General features: G+C 43.9%; 1 protein-coding gene across 6 annotated transcripts in view; it reads right to left on the reverse strand.

Annotated features, from left to right (window-relative positions):
• Window positions 1-14,877, reverse strand: part of si:dkey-97m3.1 (fatty acyl-CoA reductase 1) — a 59,135-nt gene that overhangs the window by 12,274 nt on the left and 31,984 nt on the right. For all 6 annotated transcript variants that reach the window (XR_315887.3, XM_005923554.3, XM_042220478.1 and 3 more), the window contains 3 exons: window positions 7,690-7,865; window positions 1,874-2,053; window positions 137-314 (listed from right to left, as the gene is read on the reverse strand). Coding sequence is in view for 5 of the 6 variants with exons in the window: in XM_005923554.3 (XP_005923616.1) it covers window positions 137-314; window positions 1,874-2,053; window positions 7,690-7,865 (534 nt within the window). In the remaining variant the exon portion in view is untranslated. The remainder of the gene's footprint in view (window positions 1-136; window positions 315-1,873; window positions 2,054-7,689; window positions 7,866-14,877) is intronic.

Raw genomic sequence — 14,877 nt, forward strand, 5'->3', positions numbered from 1 at the left:
GTCAGTTCTCTCTCAGCAAGATTAAAACTAGAAAAGGTCATGGAACTTTGTCAATACTTAAAAAAAGAACATATATAAGTGTAATTATGCAAAAGTAGCTTATTTCTAAAGAGAGCAAAGTATTCAGTGAACTCACAGGAAAGGGCTCTTGCCAACTGGCTCCCACTATGGAGGGTCTGATGATGCCAATGTTGAGCTTGTCTTGCTCCTGCTGCACCACGTACTCAGCCAGGGCTTTGGTGTAGGTGTACGTGTTGGGCCTGTCGCCGATGAGCCGTGGCGTTATGTCCCGCACGATGCCATCGTCCATCCACCTGAAGCCAGAGACATAAAGCTTCAGCACTAAGCACCCATTTACAACATAATTGAGCACTTATTTTGGTGCAGTCTGAGATTTATTATGATAAAAACAATTTTTAAAAACATAGGTAGCAGGTTTGTTTTGCAGAAGAACATTAGAAGGTACAGGTTTATGAAAAAGCAATTTACAGTCCCCAGGTCATGTACGCTTACCACATTTAGACCAGCATTTTAACTCTTTACCCTGTGAATGCTGTAAAGGTCGTCATGTTGTCTTTATGGGAAAAGGAGTTAACCCCTTAGCAGTCCTATTAGTCCCCTAAACCATCCAATGTCCCGTGGGCGGTACGTCCGACTGCTAACAGTTTAAGGCGACTTCACCTATAAGCACTGCCAAATAAATGCATGAAATAAAATGAAACGGAAACACTCCATTAGGCAATGTTCTCAAAGTTAAACCAAACCTCTGGTCCTTACACTTGAGCTGATGACAAATCTATGTAGGACGTGGCATTTAAGCTGCTTTAGTCACCCTGCAAGCCGCTATCGACCCATCTCAACCCTAGCACTTCCTTTTCATGCCGTTTCAGACATTAGTGTAATATCTGCTGTCTTTTATCATTAGTTATGCATCTCTGCCTCCCCCCCTCCCCCACAGTGTCTCTTTTGTCCCGTCTTCCTCCCCTCATGCCCAACCAGTCACGGCAGATGACCACCCCTCCGTGAGCCTGGTTCTGCTGGAAGTTTCTTCCTGTTAAAGGGGAGTTTTTTATTCCCACTTTTGCCACATGCTTGCTCATAAGGGGTCACCTGATTGTTGGGGTTTTCTCTGTATCAAATAAAACACCTTGAGGTAACTGTAGTTGTCCTTTGTTGCTATATGAATCAAATTGAAATTACTGTGACCTTTGATATGTAGGGAGAGTCTTTGTTACTGCTCTCCAAATGCACGTGGAGGTGTTAGTCCTGGACTACATTATGAATATGAACAGTTTAAAAGCAAAGAAAACCTCCTTTCACACGGAAAGGTGTGCATGTTGCCCAACTTTTGCAATAACTTCCATGGCGCAATCTGACAATAAAGCGCTTTTTTCGACAGCCAGTTGGCCAAATGTGTGCACAGGTGTGAAAACAGGCAGATAATCATGAAATTCGTGTCTCCACATTCCTGCTTTTATCCCAGTCCAGGTTCACTGCTGAATGTAAGTGAATGGATGAGATCTGTGTTGGTATCGTGCCCAGGGTGGTTTAGGCCCAGCTGGATGTGTTGTGAATGACTGCATTGTTTGTTCGTTCCTCGTAATTACTGGGCTTGATTCTGACACACTCGCCAAGTGAGCATCCTTTTCTGGGTGATGCAATCGTTTATCCACTCACTATTTATTGATCTTTTGAGCGAACCTTGTTACAATCCCTTGTTTGGGAGGCCCTGTCGCGGTCTCTCCCTTGGTTGCAGCTGTTGCACAAATATGCAACTTCTCTTTTTCTTTGGGATTAATTTCCACATCACATGAATTAACCCCAAGTGGAAGTATTTCTGTGACACTGGTGAACAAAAACATCATCCACTCACTCAAGGGAGTCTATGAGTTTCTTGGGCTCGACGGGCGGCGGGTAGATGACCTCATCAATGTGCTTGCGATTGCAGTTTGCATAGGCGGTGGAGATGTGAATGAAGGCCTCGAGGTGATGCATCTGCTGGGCCAGGCTGAGGAGCTGCTGTGTGGCGATCACGTTGAGCTGCAGGGCGTGTCTGCGGGAGAGGAGAGAGAGATTCATACGGTGTTAAAAAGACTGCACGTCTCTGGGAGTGTGTGTATGTAGATGTGGGAGGAAAGGTCGTGCAAATGAGTCTGTGTGGGAGGGAAAAGTTTGTGTGTGCGTGCTCAGGTTCAGTGTGTGCAGGGAAAGTCGGTGTGTGTGTGTGTGTGTGTTCGTGTTTGCTAGACTACTACTATCTTTGTATTTGCATGTATAAGCGTTTGTTTGCTGATGACTGAGTGTACCATTCAAATATGAATTTGCAAAGGAGCAGGAATTTGCAAAAAAATTCAAGCCGGAGCAGAGTGACATGGCGGGATAGAGAGGCATGAAATCAAACAGAGGAGAGGGAGAGAGAACAAGACTAAATGAGAAGGAGGGGGAAAAAAAAATGTATTAGCCTCATCATTTTCGCTCTTTTCATCTTGTAGTACCAGTCATAAAGCCAAGACTGAGCATTACAGCATCTACTGCGGCTCTGAATCGATGCAGAGAACGGTCCTAAACAATGCACGCTAGGGCTGTTCGATATAACGATATATATCGGATGACAATATAAAAACTTCTATCGTTTCATTTTACGCTATCATTTGTTTCATGGTGTCGCAAAATAAACTCTGTGTGGCAATATTTTTTTTCATCGTTTTGATGGTCACTGTAGTGGCTATATTAATTTCTTAAAGTTCTCTCTTTCTCTTATATTTAATATAACCACACTACCGATGGACAAGCACCTGTTTTTATGTTGTAGTTAGCAACAACGACGGTAACACCATCGCCTGTCCGCTTGTTTATGTTCCACATAAACCTTTCACAATAAAGCTCAAGATCCTGTTGAGACTTTTCAAAGTAAACTGAATTACGTGAAAGAGCAGATTAGGATGAGAAGTAAAAAAGAGCCATCAGGTGCTAAAAAATAAACCTAAGACTCAAACTTTAGAACAGGCTTTTCCCTGCAGCACGCTGTGTAATAGAAAACTGTGGCCGTTACAACTTATGTCTAAAAATATAGTTTCATGCATCTGTTAAAACACTGGACTCCAGCTACATGACTCGCAGCTGGAAACGCTTCCCGCAAGTCGAGCTGCCCGAGATTCACAGAATTTACAGAAAATGTTACATTTTTGTGATTTATATCGTTATCGGACGACAGAATTCTTATATCGGGATATGAGATTTTGGTCATATCGCACAGCCCTAATGCACGCCGCTTTACAACTGCAAAATCTGGCAAAGTGATAACCCGTTGCTCCTTCTTTTGTTGACTTTCTCTTCTTAAACACAGAGACTATAACCTTATAAATGAGGCAGCAGCATTTCACCTCAAGAGTCCAAAAGCAGAAACATTTTTTAAAAAAAGTGTTTCTCTGAAGACAGAAAAATCCCAAGGACCACAAAATGAGAACAAATAGATTAATGAAGTTATTAATTACATGATAGTTTAAGAGATTAAATTCCCCCTCCCAATTTAAACCATTGATAAAGTAGAAAATAAACATAAGTAGGGCCTAGCTGGCCATTTATTTATACAAGTCTAATAGATACTGGTCTTATAATGATGAGACAAGTGTTGTAATTAGCAATCCTCTGACTCTATACTGTCTAAAGCTGTTACAGCCTCCTCTTTCTGCTCTCCCTGCAGGGTTCCCTCCTGCAGGAGGCAGTGAGGCTTGTCAGGAGAATACTGGCTCACCTGTGTAGGCCTCCACATAAGCAGCCAGCCACTCATGACACCATGGCACATCTCATTCATCACCACTCTTACCCTGACTTCTCACGCCTCATGTTTATCGCTGCCATCATCTTCATTCTGCCAATGAAATCTATAATTGGCGTCCTCACCTGTCTTGCGTCACCTCTATAAAAAGACTCCATCTCTGGTGAAAGGAAGCACGTGTATCCGACTCAAACTTATGCAAGAATAATCAAGGTGCTGGCCTTTATCGTTTTAAAAATGTTTTCTTAAAGAGATGACAACAACAAAATCCTAACTGCCAGAAGAAGAAGAAACAAAAACAACTCAACCCACATGTGATTGATAATCCTCCTGTAGGCCACCCACACAACACATTTCACTTTATAAACCTCAGCCCTCAGCTGTGGATGTGCGTCAGCTCTGCAGCAGAACCACAACAACATACAGAGTCCATTTTGCCTAGAGCAAAGACGAGAAACGCTGTGGTCAGTTTCAACAGACACTGCATGATTCTCCGGCTCAGCGTGGGTGTCGATCACGGGAGAACCGAGAGGCAGAAAGCTGTGGGCGAACGGTCCAGTGGCACGAATCAGGTGCGGTCAGGCTGTTGGCAGCGGCAGGACGATGAAGACTGCGGTGGCGATCACCCGGTGAGCTTTTGAGTGCTGTGGGGGCGTGTCATCGCCCCTCCATCTTCTGGGACCATATGCAGGGCGTCACGCCAGCGGGACTGCAGAGGGAAGATGGAGGCACCACTGCGCCCCTTCCTGCTCCTGACTCATCACCCATCTGTCTTTGCAGTTATGACTCAGATGCAACAACTACAGACCAGTATAGGCACTCATCAGAAACTACTAGCTATTGAGATCTGCTGACTGTGGAGGCCCTTTGAGTACAGCGTTCAAGACACTGAAGATGGTCCAATGTGGTCATAAAGCGATGGACATGGTCAGCGACAATACTCAGGCAGGCTGTGGTGTTTGAAGAGTGAATAACTGGTGCTATGGGTCCAAAGTGCCGAATGATTCATGCTCTCATGTTGTTTACAACAAATTCTTATCCTAACACCTGAATGTTGCTGCTCAGACGCTTCTTCTATTGTCCCAGTTTTCGTAGGCCAGTGTGAATTGTAGACCCAGTTTCCTGTCCTTAGCTGACAGGAGTGGCACACTGTATGGTCTTCTGCTGCTGTAGCAGCAGGGTTCAATGCGTTTTGTGTTCCGAGATGCTATTCTGCATATTTGGTGGTTATTCGAGTTACTATTTCCTTCCTATCCGCTTGAAGCAGTCTGACCAGTCTCCTCTGTCATCAACAAAGCTTTCACAAAGCTCACTGGATGTTATCTGTTTCAGAGAGTTCTCTGTAACGGTCACGGTCCTTTAGAGAAAAGCTCGAGTTAGCAAACACAAGAAACTCCCAGCTGCTGATTTTTACTCATATGAAGCCACCGAGGTTATAAGACTTCAAAGTAATAATCTTAGAATAAAATCACTTTAAGGGTTTTTGTAGAATTTGTTTATCGGATAATTTTCCTAAATTTCAAGAGTCGTTTAATATCTGCTTAATGCTTAGACTGCCCCAAGTATTATTATTACTACTGTAGTACTTCTCTGAAGCACAGAACTGTGTATTGATAAAGTGACAGATCGATGAATGAATATTAAATCACTAGCAGCTCTAATATTAACACTCAGTGCTGCTTTCTTCTTTAAAAAGGCCACTTCACCCCAAAAATCAAACATATATTTTCTTCTTATGGCTTTCTTGCAAGTTCATTTAAAAAGGAAGCAAGCAAGCAGCTACCTGACATTGTAGTTCAGCCGAGGGGAGGATACCATGAATGTTTACATCCTGTCACAGCTCATTACGAAGAAGAACCTCTACCCAAGGGTAGAGGGGCACTTGTTTCTGCACAGTTCCTGGTAACCAGGTCATGATTTCTAGAAATTTTAACCCACTGCGCAGAACATTATAGGGTGAAAATCCCTCTTTACTCACAGATTACCTTAGTTTGATCAATCTTATGATAAATAGAAATAAGTTTCAAGTTAAAACCAGCAATGATCCTTTAAGTGTGGATAAAGACTTGCACAGGATGAAGACCAGCTGAGGTGTCGGGCTGAAAAGCCCTGGACTGACTCTCGAGCCTTAAGCAGACTCTTCTGATTTATGGCCTCTGCACTGCTTACAAGGCTGCCGGTCACCAGACAAGAGTAATGACTCTGAGATGACAAAAAGGGGAGGCGTGAGTAAAAAAACCCAGTGAAGTCATATGAAGAAATAAAAGAAGAGAGAAGATAAAGGCCACTGAGAGAGAGAAAGATACAGAGACAGAGAAGTCACATCAGGACACAGAGAGACACTAAAGCACTAAGAGATCGATATGAATCGGTGTGCAGCTCAGTGCAGTGCAGCAGTCCTAACTGAGCTGTCACTCAAACTGGCCCGCCTCTGAACACCCATCTTCAGGGAGCTTTTAAAGAGCAGCACTACACCACGTCAGACAAATGATCTACCTCCACTCATCCATGCACACGGAGGCTGCAAACACACTGAAGGGGCGGCCTCACTCGCTTATCTTGGGAGGAATTTCCCTGCTTAAAAGAAGCTAAAACTGAAGATCTAATCTATGAATACCGGGATCATCACGTGGGGTCAACATGTGTGTAATCAGACTTACAAAATCCCAAAAATGCAGTGCAACTGAAAGTGTCCAGACACAAGCTATAAGCAGGAATGCCAATCATTCTTCTCTTTCCGGTTTCTCGGCTCATCCGTTTCACTCTGCAGATAATTTTTTACATGAAGGATCCAGTGCAGTCCAGGCTGGGCATTTGTACAGCAAGACAAAGAAAGATGCACACCATGTTTGTATATTTTTACACAAGCTTGCAGGCTCAGGCACAGTCTATACAAATGGCTTCCCTGCCGCCTCCCAGCTATGACCAACTGACCTCAGACCAGACCTCACCGGCCTAGGCTGCCGGGGGCTTCCCATAATGGACTGTTTCTTCTTCACTCCCTCTGTGTTTATACAGGACTCTGGATTTAATCATTAGATATTATTAATCTCTGGCTCTCAGACACAGTGAGTCTTTTGTCCGGTCTTCCTCCCATCACCCTATAACCAGTCACGACAGATGGCCGCTGCTTCCTGAGCCTGATTCTTTCAGATGTTTCTTCCTGTTAAAAGGAAGTTTTTCCTTCCAACTTTTGCCAAGTGCTTGCTCATACTGGGTCGTCTCATTGTTGGGGTTTTCTCTGTATTATTGTCGGGTCTTTTGGTAAACAGGATTCGAACATTATAGGACGGATCGTTGTTGCTTATGTCAGGAAGTTACAGGTATGACTAGTCGGAGGAGAACATCAACACATTATCTAAAGGAGCACAACATAACGAGGTCATCACAGTGCTCACATCAGAATTCAACAACTCTACATTCAGCAAAGCTCCTCATAGACCAGTAACGAGCGAGACGTCCTCACTGGGACGTTGGAGCCTCTGAAGACATCACAATCAATCCAGACTGACCGGCTATCTTAATACCGACTCAACACTGACTGAATCGCATCCTACCAACACTCCCTGAGTAAAATAGGAACCATCTATTTTCTTATAGGTGGTTTTACAAACTCGTAGAAACGGTTGATTTCTCCACACCCTCATCCTGCTCCACTTCCTCTTTGCGTCACGTCAATGAAACATTACCGTCATGCTCATTGAATTGCACATCCTCTGGAGTGCACCCTCACAACAGCAAGTTCCTGCTACAAGCAACATTTACTCAGCAATAAAGACACCTTGCATAAAGTGGAACAGGATTGTAATGAGGTGTAATAATGAAACAAAGCAGCAGGAGTCTGTGTGTTCATTGTGTTGGAAAATTAAAAAAAAAAAAAAAAAAATGGATGAAATGCACGTGGTCCTCACTTGAGCGGCTCATCGAAGCGGATGGTGGCGGCGCAGTGGAAGACGATGTTGATGCAGGTGGTGAGCTTCTCCACATCCTCTGGGCTGATGGCCAGGCCCGGCTGCGTCAGCTCGCTGCTGATTGGGATGATCTTCTGGTGGAAATCGGGGTTTTCCTCCCTCACACGGTCGAAAAGCTGCCAGACAAAACAGAAATCACTAAAGGAAAGACTTTTATGTCTTAGCTAATTCATCAGCAGCGTTCAAATAATCGAACATTTAAATGCCATATACATTTTTCTTAAACTTGAAGAAGGCTGTGCTTTCTCGTAAGATGTGGACATTGGCATTGCATTGATGCTGTGTACGAAGTGAGCTGTATAAATAAACTTTGCTTATAGCTGTCAGGGAGAGAAGAACTATTACAGTCGACTCAAACACTAAAACACCATGGCAAGGAACGCAAATGTACTTTGCATAATCGCTTCAGGTGAGGAGATTGTTCTGATGCAAATGACCTGTACATTTTCATTTCACCAAAGCAGCGATAGTCAACGTGGACGAGATAAGACCGGTCAGACTGGACTGTTTAGAATCGCAACTTAACTCAAAATGTGGAAACGGCACATAGAAAGGAAAGCAAACAGACTGAAAAGTAAACTCACCTCATGAGTAGTAATGTTGTATTAGAGTGCATCTGTTTTAACAGGGTGGACCTAGTAACTCTCATTTTGCTGCTCTACCTTATTGAAAGCTACTAAAACAAAAGGAAAGATGCGTCCAATTGAGTTTCAAAGCAGCATTATTTCCCATTATAATCATGACAGTTAATCGATAAATGAGCTCTGTGAATTGACTATGAAGTCTTAATTAAAGGTGGCGTTTTTCACTAATGAATAGCTTCAACTAAAAGAAGATGGGACTAGGTGTTAAGCCAGGTAGGCTACAGATGTGAGAGCAGAGAGAGAGAGAGAAAAAAAAAAAAGTAGCGTGCCTGCCATCGACCAATGAGATTTATCCATCTGTGCCATGAGTCACACTGTGGAGTGTTTCTTGATAAATGTCTCAAAGTAAACACGGGTCAGTGAGTCAGCTTGCAAAAGTAATCTCCTCTCTAAAGAAAGGAATTCACTCCCTGTTTTATACAAAAACACTATCAGGGCTGTAAACCTCTGACCTGTATCTGACAGGGCCATTTGTGCCGCTGTTCGCCGCGCTCTACTGTACATTCATGCTGAAACGCAAACCCTACTCGTGTTATTCCACCTGTTTACGCTGCCGTTCGCCGACTTAGTGCCGGAGAAAATATTCCAACATGGAGGCGGGGATTATGTGAAGTCTCGTCTAGATTTACCGGCTCGTGTATCACACGCCGTTCGCTGCCCGACATCCTGCAGAGAGCTGAGCATGTCAAGCCAATGTTTGAGTCAGGAGATGCTTCCCAAAGGCAGCGGAGTCAGATGTCATGCATTTATCTGTGCAGCTCCTACCAGGAAATTTGGCTTTGCCTTGCTGCACAGAGCAGCTGTGTTCAAAAGGCCTTTCACAGACAGATATTAAAGGATGAGAAGGAGAAAAGAAGGGGAGTGAGAGGGGAAGTGAAGGGATTGGCATCAAAACGCGTGCGCTCTGTTATGAAAGTGCCGCCCTGTGTGTGTCAGCTGTCCTAAAAGCAGAGATCTCTCGCTTAGAGGACAGAAGTTGACTTAAACAGCTCTTTACAGTCATGCTCTGTATCCTCATCAATCCCTTGCTTTTTAATGGCACCCTACTCGCTCCCAATACTGTACACCATACTGCCCATATTAGGAACGAGCCCGCATGTACAGTATGCACTGTCATAACATCTGAGAGAAAGGGGTGGGGTTGGGGGGGTGTAAGGGATTTTCCTCCATGCTCATGTAGAGCCGTTATTATTATGTAATGAAAAGTAACAGCGTTATCTCCCTCTGCTCGAGGCCAACAGCTGGTAGTAACGGAGTCTGCAGGGAGCAGGAGCAGAGGAAAAGATTCTGTGTGCAGCTTTCTCCAAAAAATATCAGCACTGCAAAAACTGTCCTTTCTGTGCTGCATGATTCAAGGAGCCGCCTTTTTTGGTTTTACCTTGAACACAAATATAACAAAAACTGAACTTTCCCCAAGTGCTTATGCTCTGCTCTACTCGCATGTGATGAGGCTCAAGGGTAGCTGTCATCAGCTAAAAGAGCTCCGGCGGTAGGACAACGTATTCACAGCTCTGACACTTAAAGAAAGAAGTGTTAAAACTCCAACAAGTGTTTTCACAAATGCCGCCCAAGCACACGCAAAATTTGACAGTGCAACTGTGGCTTAATGAGATTTGCAACATTTCTTCAGGCTAAAACCACGTTAGCAACCCAGCAACTGAAAAAGGGTGAGCAATTTCCTCCATCCGCACCACAAACGGTGCAGAGCATGACGAACATAACAGTATGTAAGCTGATATTCTTGATATAACACAGACAGTGCAGAAAAACTAAACTGATGAGGTTACTGCTTGCCAACTTTAAACAATATATAACAAGCTATATAATGATAGTAAAGCTGCCATTTCTCCACATTAGAAGGAGCCAGTTGAGGTGGGAATCTGGGCATCTCACTAGGATGCCTCATTGGACACCTCCTAGGTGAGGGCTTTAAGGAATGTAGGGACCCTGGGGGAAGTTCCAGGATATACAGGAGAGATTATTAATACTGCTATCTTGGGAACGCCTCATTCTCCAGAAGAGTGGACATATTGGATGTTGAATGTGGAACTGCCAGGAAGGAGGAAAAGAGGAAGACAACAGAGAAGATTCATGGATGTAGTGAAAAATGACATGCAGGGGGCGAGTGTCACAGAGAGGACACTGGGGATAAGATGAGATGGAGGCAGATGATCTACTGAAGAAGAAGGCAAGTATTTCCTGGTTAACAGTTATCGCAGATATCGGCGCATCTCCAATATTTATACTTAAAATACTACTGTTCTTTGAAAACTAAGTTTATTTTAAGAGAAAGTGAGTGCAGCTTTTATGTGTAACAGTTCTCATCCTTCCCATAGTTTATGATTTGCAGTAGAGCTTCCTGTGATGTTCTGGATGATCTCTTAAGAGACAAGTGCCACTTTGTTGCGACAGCCCCGTCCTGACTTCACCCTACCAGCACACGTAATAAAATAAAAATAGGGAAATACAGCATTTACTCAACAGCATACGTTTATCAACTTACTGGCAAAGTCCGCCTGCAAAACATAGCTCAGATTTTCTTTGGCAAAACGAGAAACGAGCTGCCAGGAACAAAGAAAGCCTCCTCTACATTTGAACTCGTAGTAGGTGAGCAGGTACACAAGCAGCTCTGAGCAAGAAGCTTCTTCTTTCTCTCCCAGCTGCTCACTTCTCTCTTATCTGGTTGTGTGAAACTGTACTCTCTGCTACACACAGAAATGCAGTCTCCATGCACTACACAATCAGTATGCACATTTAAAAAGGATTAAATGAATAAATATTACATTTTGTCGTGCACTCTGACTACAGCTCACCAAATCATGGCACGTGCAGATCACTGAAGCACTTGTAACCCAAAGTTAAACTACAGAAAAAGCCAGAACGGAGAGAGAGCATCAGGGTCAAAAGGGTGAAAGAGGGCGTACAATGTTAGCTTCAGAGAGCTCTTTGTTACAGGCGCAGGCAGAGAATGGCATTGTGGGATTGAGGCCCTGCTTTGTAAAAAGCTCTCTGGGCGATAAGTGGCCTGTGCCAGCCTTCCACTGCACGTATTTACCACTGCACCCTTCTCCAACTCACGGGTGTTAGTGAGCAAACCGCCTTGTACAGGAAGACAATAGCCCACCAGTTTGGAGGATGCTGTGAGGGTGGGGGTGGGTGTTGGAGGGTGAAACATCACCACAGCCAAGTGTTTCAGTGCTGCATCCTGAAACAAAGTCATGGCCTTGAACAAGCAGCAGTTTCAGAAGTATAAAGTAACTCCTTTGGTTTAACGCACAGGTCTGAATGTGGTCATCACCTGTACTTCCAGTGCAATCGAGTGTCATTTTGTAGACCCAAAGGGCAATAAATCCTTCATCAAGAGTGCTTCAAGCAGCCACTGTGTGGACTTTCACAGAAACCCAACACTAATGGCACTTTCCTTTCAGCCCATCAACCCGAGATGCCATTTGAACAGCCTCACTTCTCGCTAACTGCCCTTTAACTCCGCTCTTCTTGCGTTTATTTTTTACTGGACCCTTCACACAGACCATTTCCTCGATTCTCCAGGACCAAAAAAGTTCAAAGAGAGCTGCACAAAATGAGCAAAAAGACGACACACAAAAGCTGTGAGATTATTGGCGATGTCTCAGACTGTTATGCTGCCAAAATGTCAGGTAACAATGGGACACAGCACAAAGCAGAGCTAATGATGGGTATGCTTTGCACGCTTCAGGTCCAGCGTGACCTCCTGAGAGGCTGGTGGCCCCGGCAGCAAACCAGAAGAGTCATAATGTTTTTAAACAAAGTCCCACATTTCTTTCTTCCTCTTTGTCTTTCTTATCAGACCTAGGAGTGTAATTTCTGTAATTTTTCTAAAGCCGGCACCTCAGTTTTGTTCACATGCAGCTCTTCTGCACTTTGAATGAGTGACAGTACATATAAAAACATCCTGTTTGGTCACCTAGGTGACAATACATCCTGTCACCGCCTGTTGTCTTTGTTCCCCAACACGTTTTCCAGCACGGCTTCCACAACAAATGCATGCAATACCCTGAATGTTTTCAATGCTTCCGTCAGACACAGGGTTGCATAACCTTGCTGGCTTCATCAGTCTTTTCAGCCCTGCAGCATGCAACAGTCCCCTGTGGATGCATCCTGCTGCTGTCTGATACAAAATAAAAGTTTCATAAGATAATTTTCTTTTTAAAATTAAATTGACTTTTTTTTTTTTTCTTTAGTTGGATCTCGTCAGAAGTTTATTTGTAAAGTAAAACTTCATTTCTGATCCTCACAAAAGTGCAAAATAACGGACGGCTGGCTTAGCCTCAACTTTATATCGGCAAGAAAGTTTGAAATGCACTGCACAGCTGGTTGTATGGACAACGAATGGGAAGCATAGAGCAGATATTTTGATATTAGCTTGACTGCTTTGAAACCTGCACATGTAGGTTACTCAGAGGTCATCAGATTAATGGAAAAGAATGTGTGTGTTTGAAAGCTGATAAAGACAGGGGTACACAGCTACTGCCTAATGCCTCTCCATCTTTAATAAGTAAACAAATTCAGTTTCTGGACCTCGAGCCAAGACTCACATTCATGGAACCCTTCTCTTTTAATCTGTTCATCTGTAGCACCTTTCCCCGCCGACTACCTGAGACGACCATACCGGGTAGTTTATATTAGCCGGGGAAGCTCTACCACAACGTGTTAGAAAGAAGCAATTAATGTATCTGTACCTCCAGTGCCGGCCTCCATTTCCTGGCATGCACTGACTAAATTAGTCAAATAATAGGATACTCGCACAAACCAAATCTCCTCCTGGGCTGTCAACAAAAGGTTCTAGATAGGGTGAAGGATGCTGAATAACCATCATTATATTTCCAGATACCAGTGAGGTTCCCTCTCTCCCGTCTGCCTCAGTGACAACACCCGCGGTAAGGATGAAGCGCTGAGCCTGGGGAGAAATCAGAAATGCAAGGACTCTCATGGGAAGCTGTGAAGGAGGACAGATGTGTCTAACCCTCCTGAAGCTCTCAGCATATTAAGGAAAAAAAATGGGTTCATTTCCAATCGTCTCCCGTGATATAAAACATACATTTTACAATCCTGTGTCACAACACATTTCAGCACACTCCTCCTCACAGTTAAAAACAAAACAAAACAGAAACCCCCCAAAACAATACCTGCCGTTTCAGAAATACCGCCTTAATAACGATTAGCTTTTTCTGGGTACCTGGCACCAAGATACCAAAAAATAGTTGATGAAAATAGGTGGAAAAAGGTAAATGCAAGAGTGAGAGTTCTGGTTTACCTGGCAGCAAATGCCGCCTTTACAAGGCTTTATATTTCACGACTTGCTTAAGAGAGACAATACCCACTCTCTATTCAGCCATCTCATCCAACTGATCACGATTTGTGGGGAACAGCTCACTAAAGCAAAGTAATGAAAATGGAGGGTTTTCTCATGCCTGTGCTTACGTCGTACACTCAACTGAAGCGATCAATACGAGGGCAGTAATCAAGTCTGCGGTGACAGCAGACGCAGAGTTTCTGGGCTTGGCGTTCGGGAGGCCGCTGGCTTCCAGTCTTTAAGACAATGACCTCCTGCTGAGCGAAGGGGAATTTTATTACCCTCCAAGAGCAAAAGGAGAGACATAAGCAAGATTGTGTGCGCTGCTTGCTTTTCTGCCCATATTAAATGCTGCAGATAATTAGCTGTGCTCTCTTACCATTTATAAATGCCAAGTTCACTTGATAATTAATTCCAGCACTCCCCTCCTCAGCGTTAACTCTTTGTGCTTGCCACAGGAAAGCCCATCATTGTTTGAGTACCGGATTTACAGCAGTCTGGTGCCACCAATCTACAAGGCCTCTCTGGACCTTTTATAGTTTTGCTCAGGCAGTAAAAGGTCAGAGTGACATTAGCTCAAAACAAATCTCATTGCATTCGCAGCCATTTGCACTCTGCTTTTATGCAGAAAGAATGTGATCATTAACCACATGAGATGCACTGGATTAGACAAATGATGTCTGATTTGAGTCAATAGTCATAGTAATGATTTATTAGGTGCACCTGCTCAGCGACTCATTAATGCAAATATCTAATCAGCCAATCATATGGCAGAAACTCAGTGCATTTAGGCATGCAGACACGGTCAAGTCGACCTGCTGAAGCATCAGAATGGGAAACAAAGGAGAACAGATAACCACAGTGATAAATAACCCAAGCACCACTCCCGTCAGCTTGCTTTACCCACTACCTGGGGACCACTGGGCATCACCATCATGCCAAAGCTCAAATCCTGAACATTACCATTAGTTCACGGCTCTCAAATGGCCTCGACAGCCAGCAGATCTCAATCCTGTAGATCACCTTTGGGATGTGATGGTGTAATGGGAGACCACAAATCGAACACAAATCTTCTGCAGCTGTGTGATGCTATCATGTCAACATGGACCAGAATCTGAGGAAGACTTCCAGCACCTTGTTGAATCTGTGACA

Source organism: Haplochromis burtoni, unplaced genomic scaffold, assembly GCF_018398535.1.
Source record: "Haplochromis burtoni strain Fernald_Lab_line unplaced genomic scaffold, NCSU_Asbu1 Contig_49, whole genome shotgun sequence".
In the NCBI taxonomy this organism is placed as follows: domain Eukaryota; kingdom Metazoa; phylum Chordata; class Actinopteri; order Cichliformes; family Cichlidae; genus Haplochromis; species Haplochromis burtoni.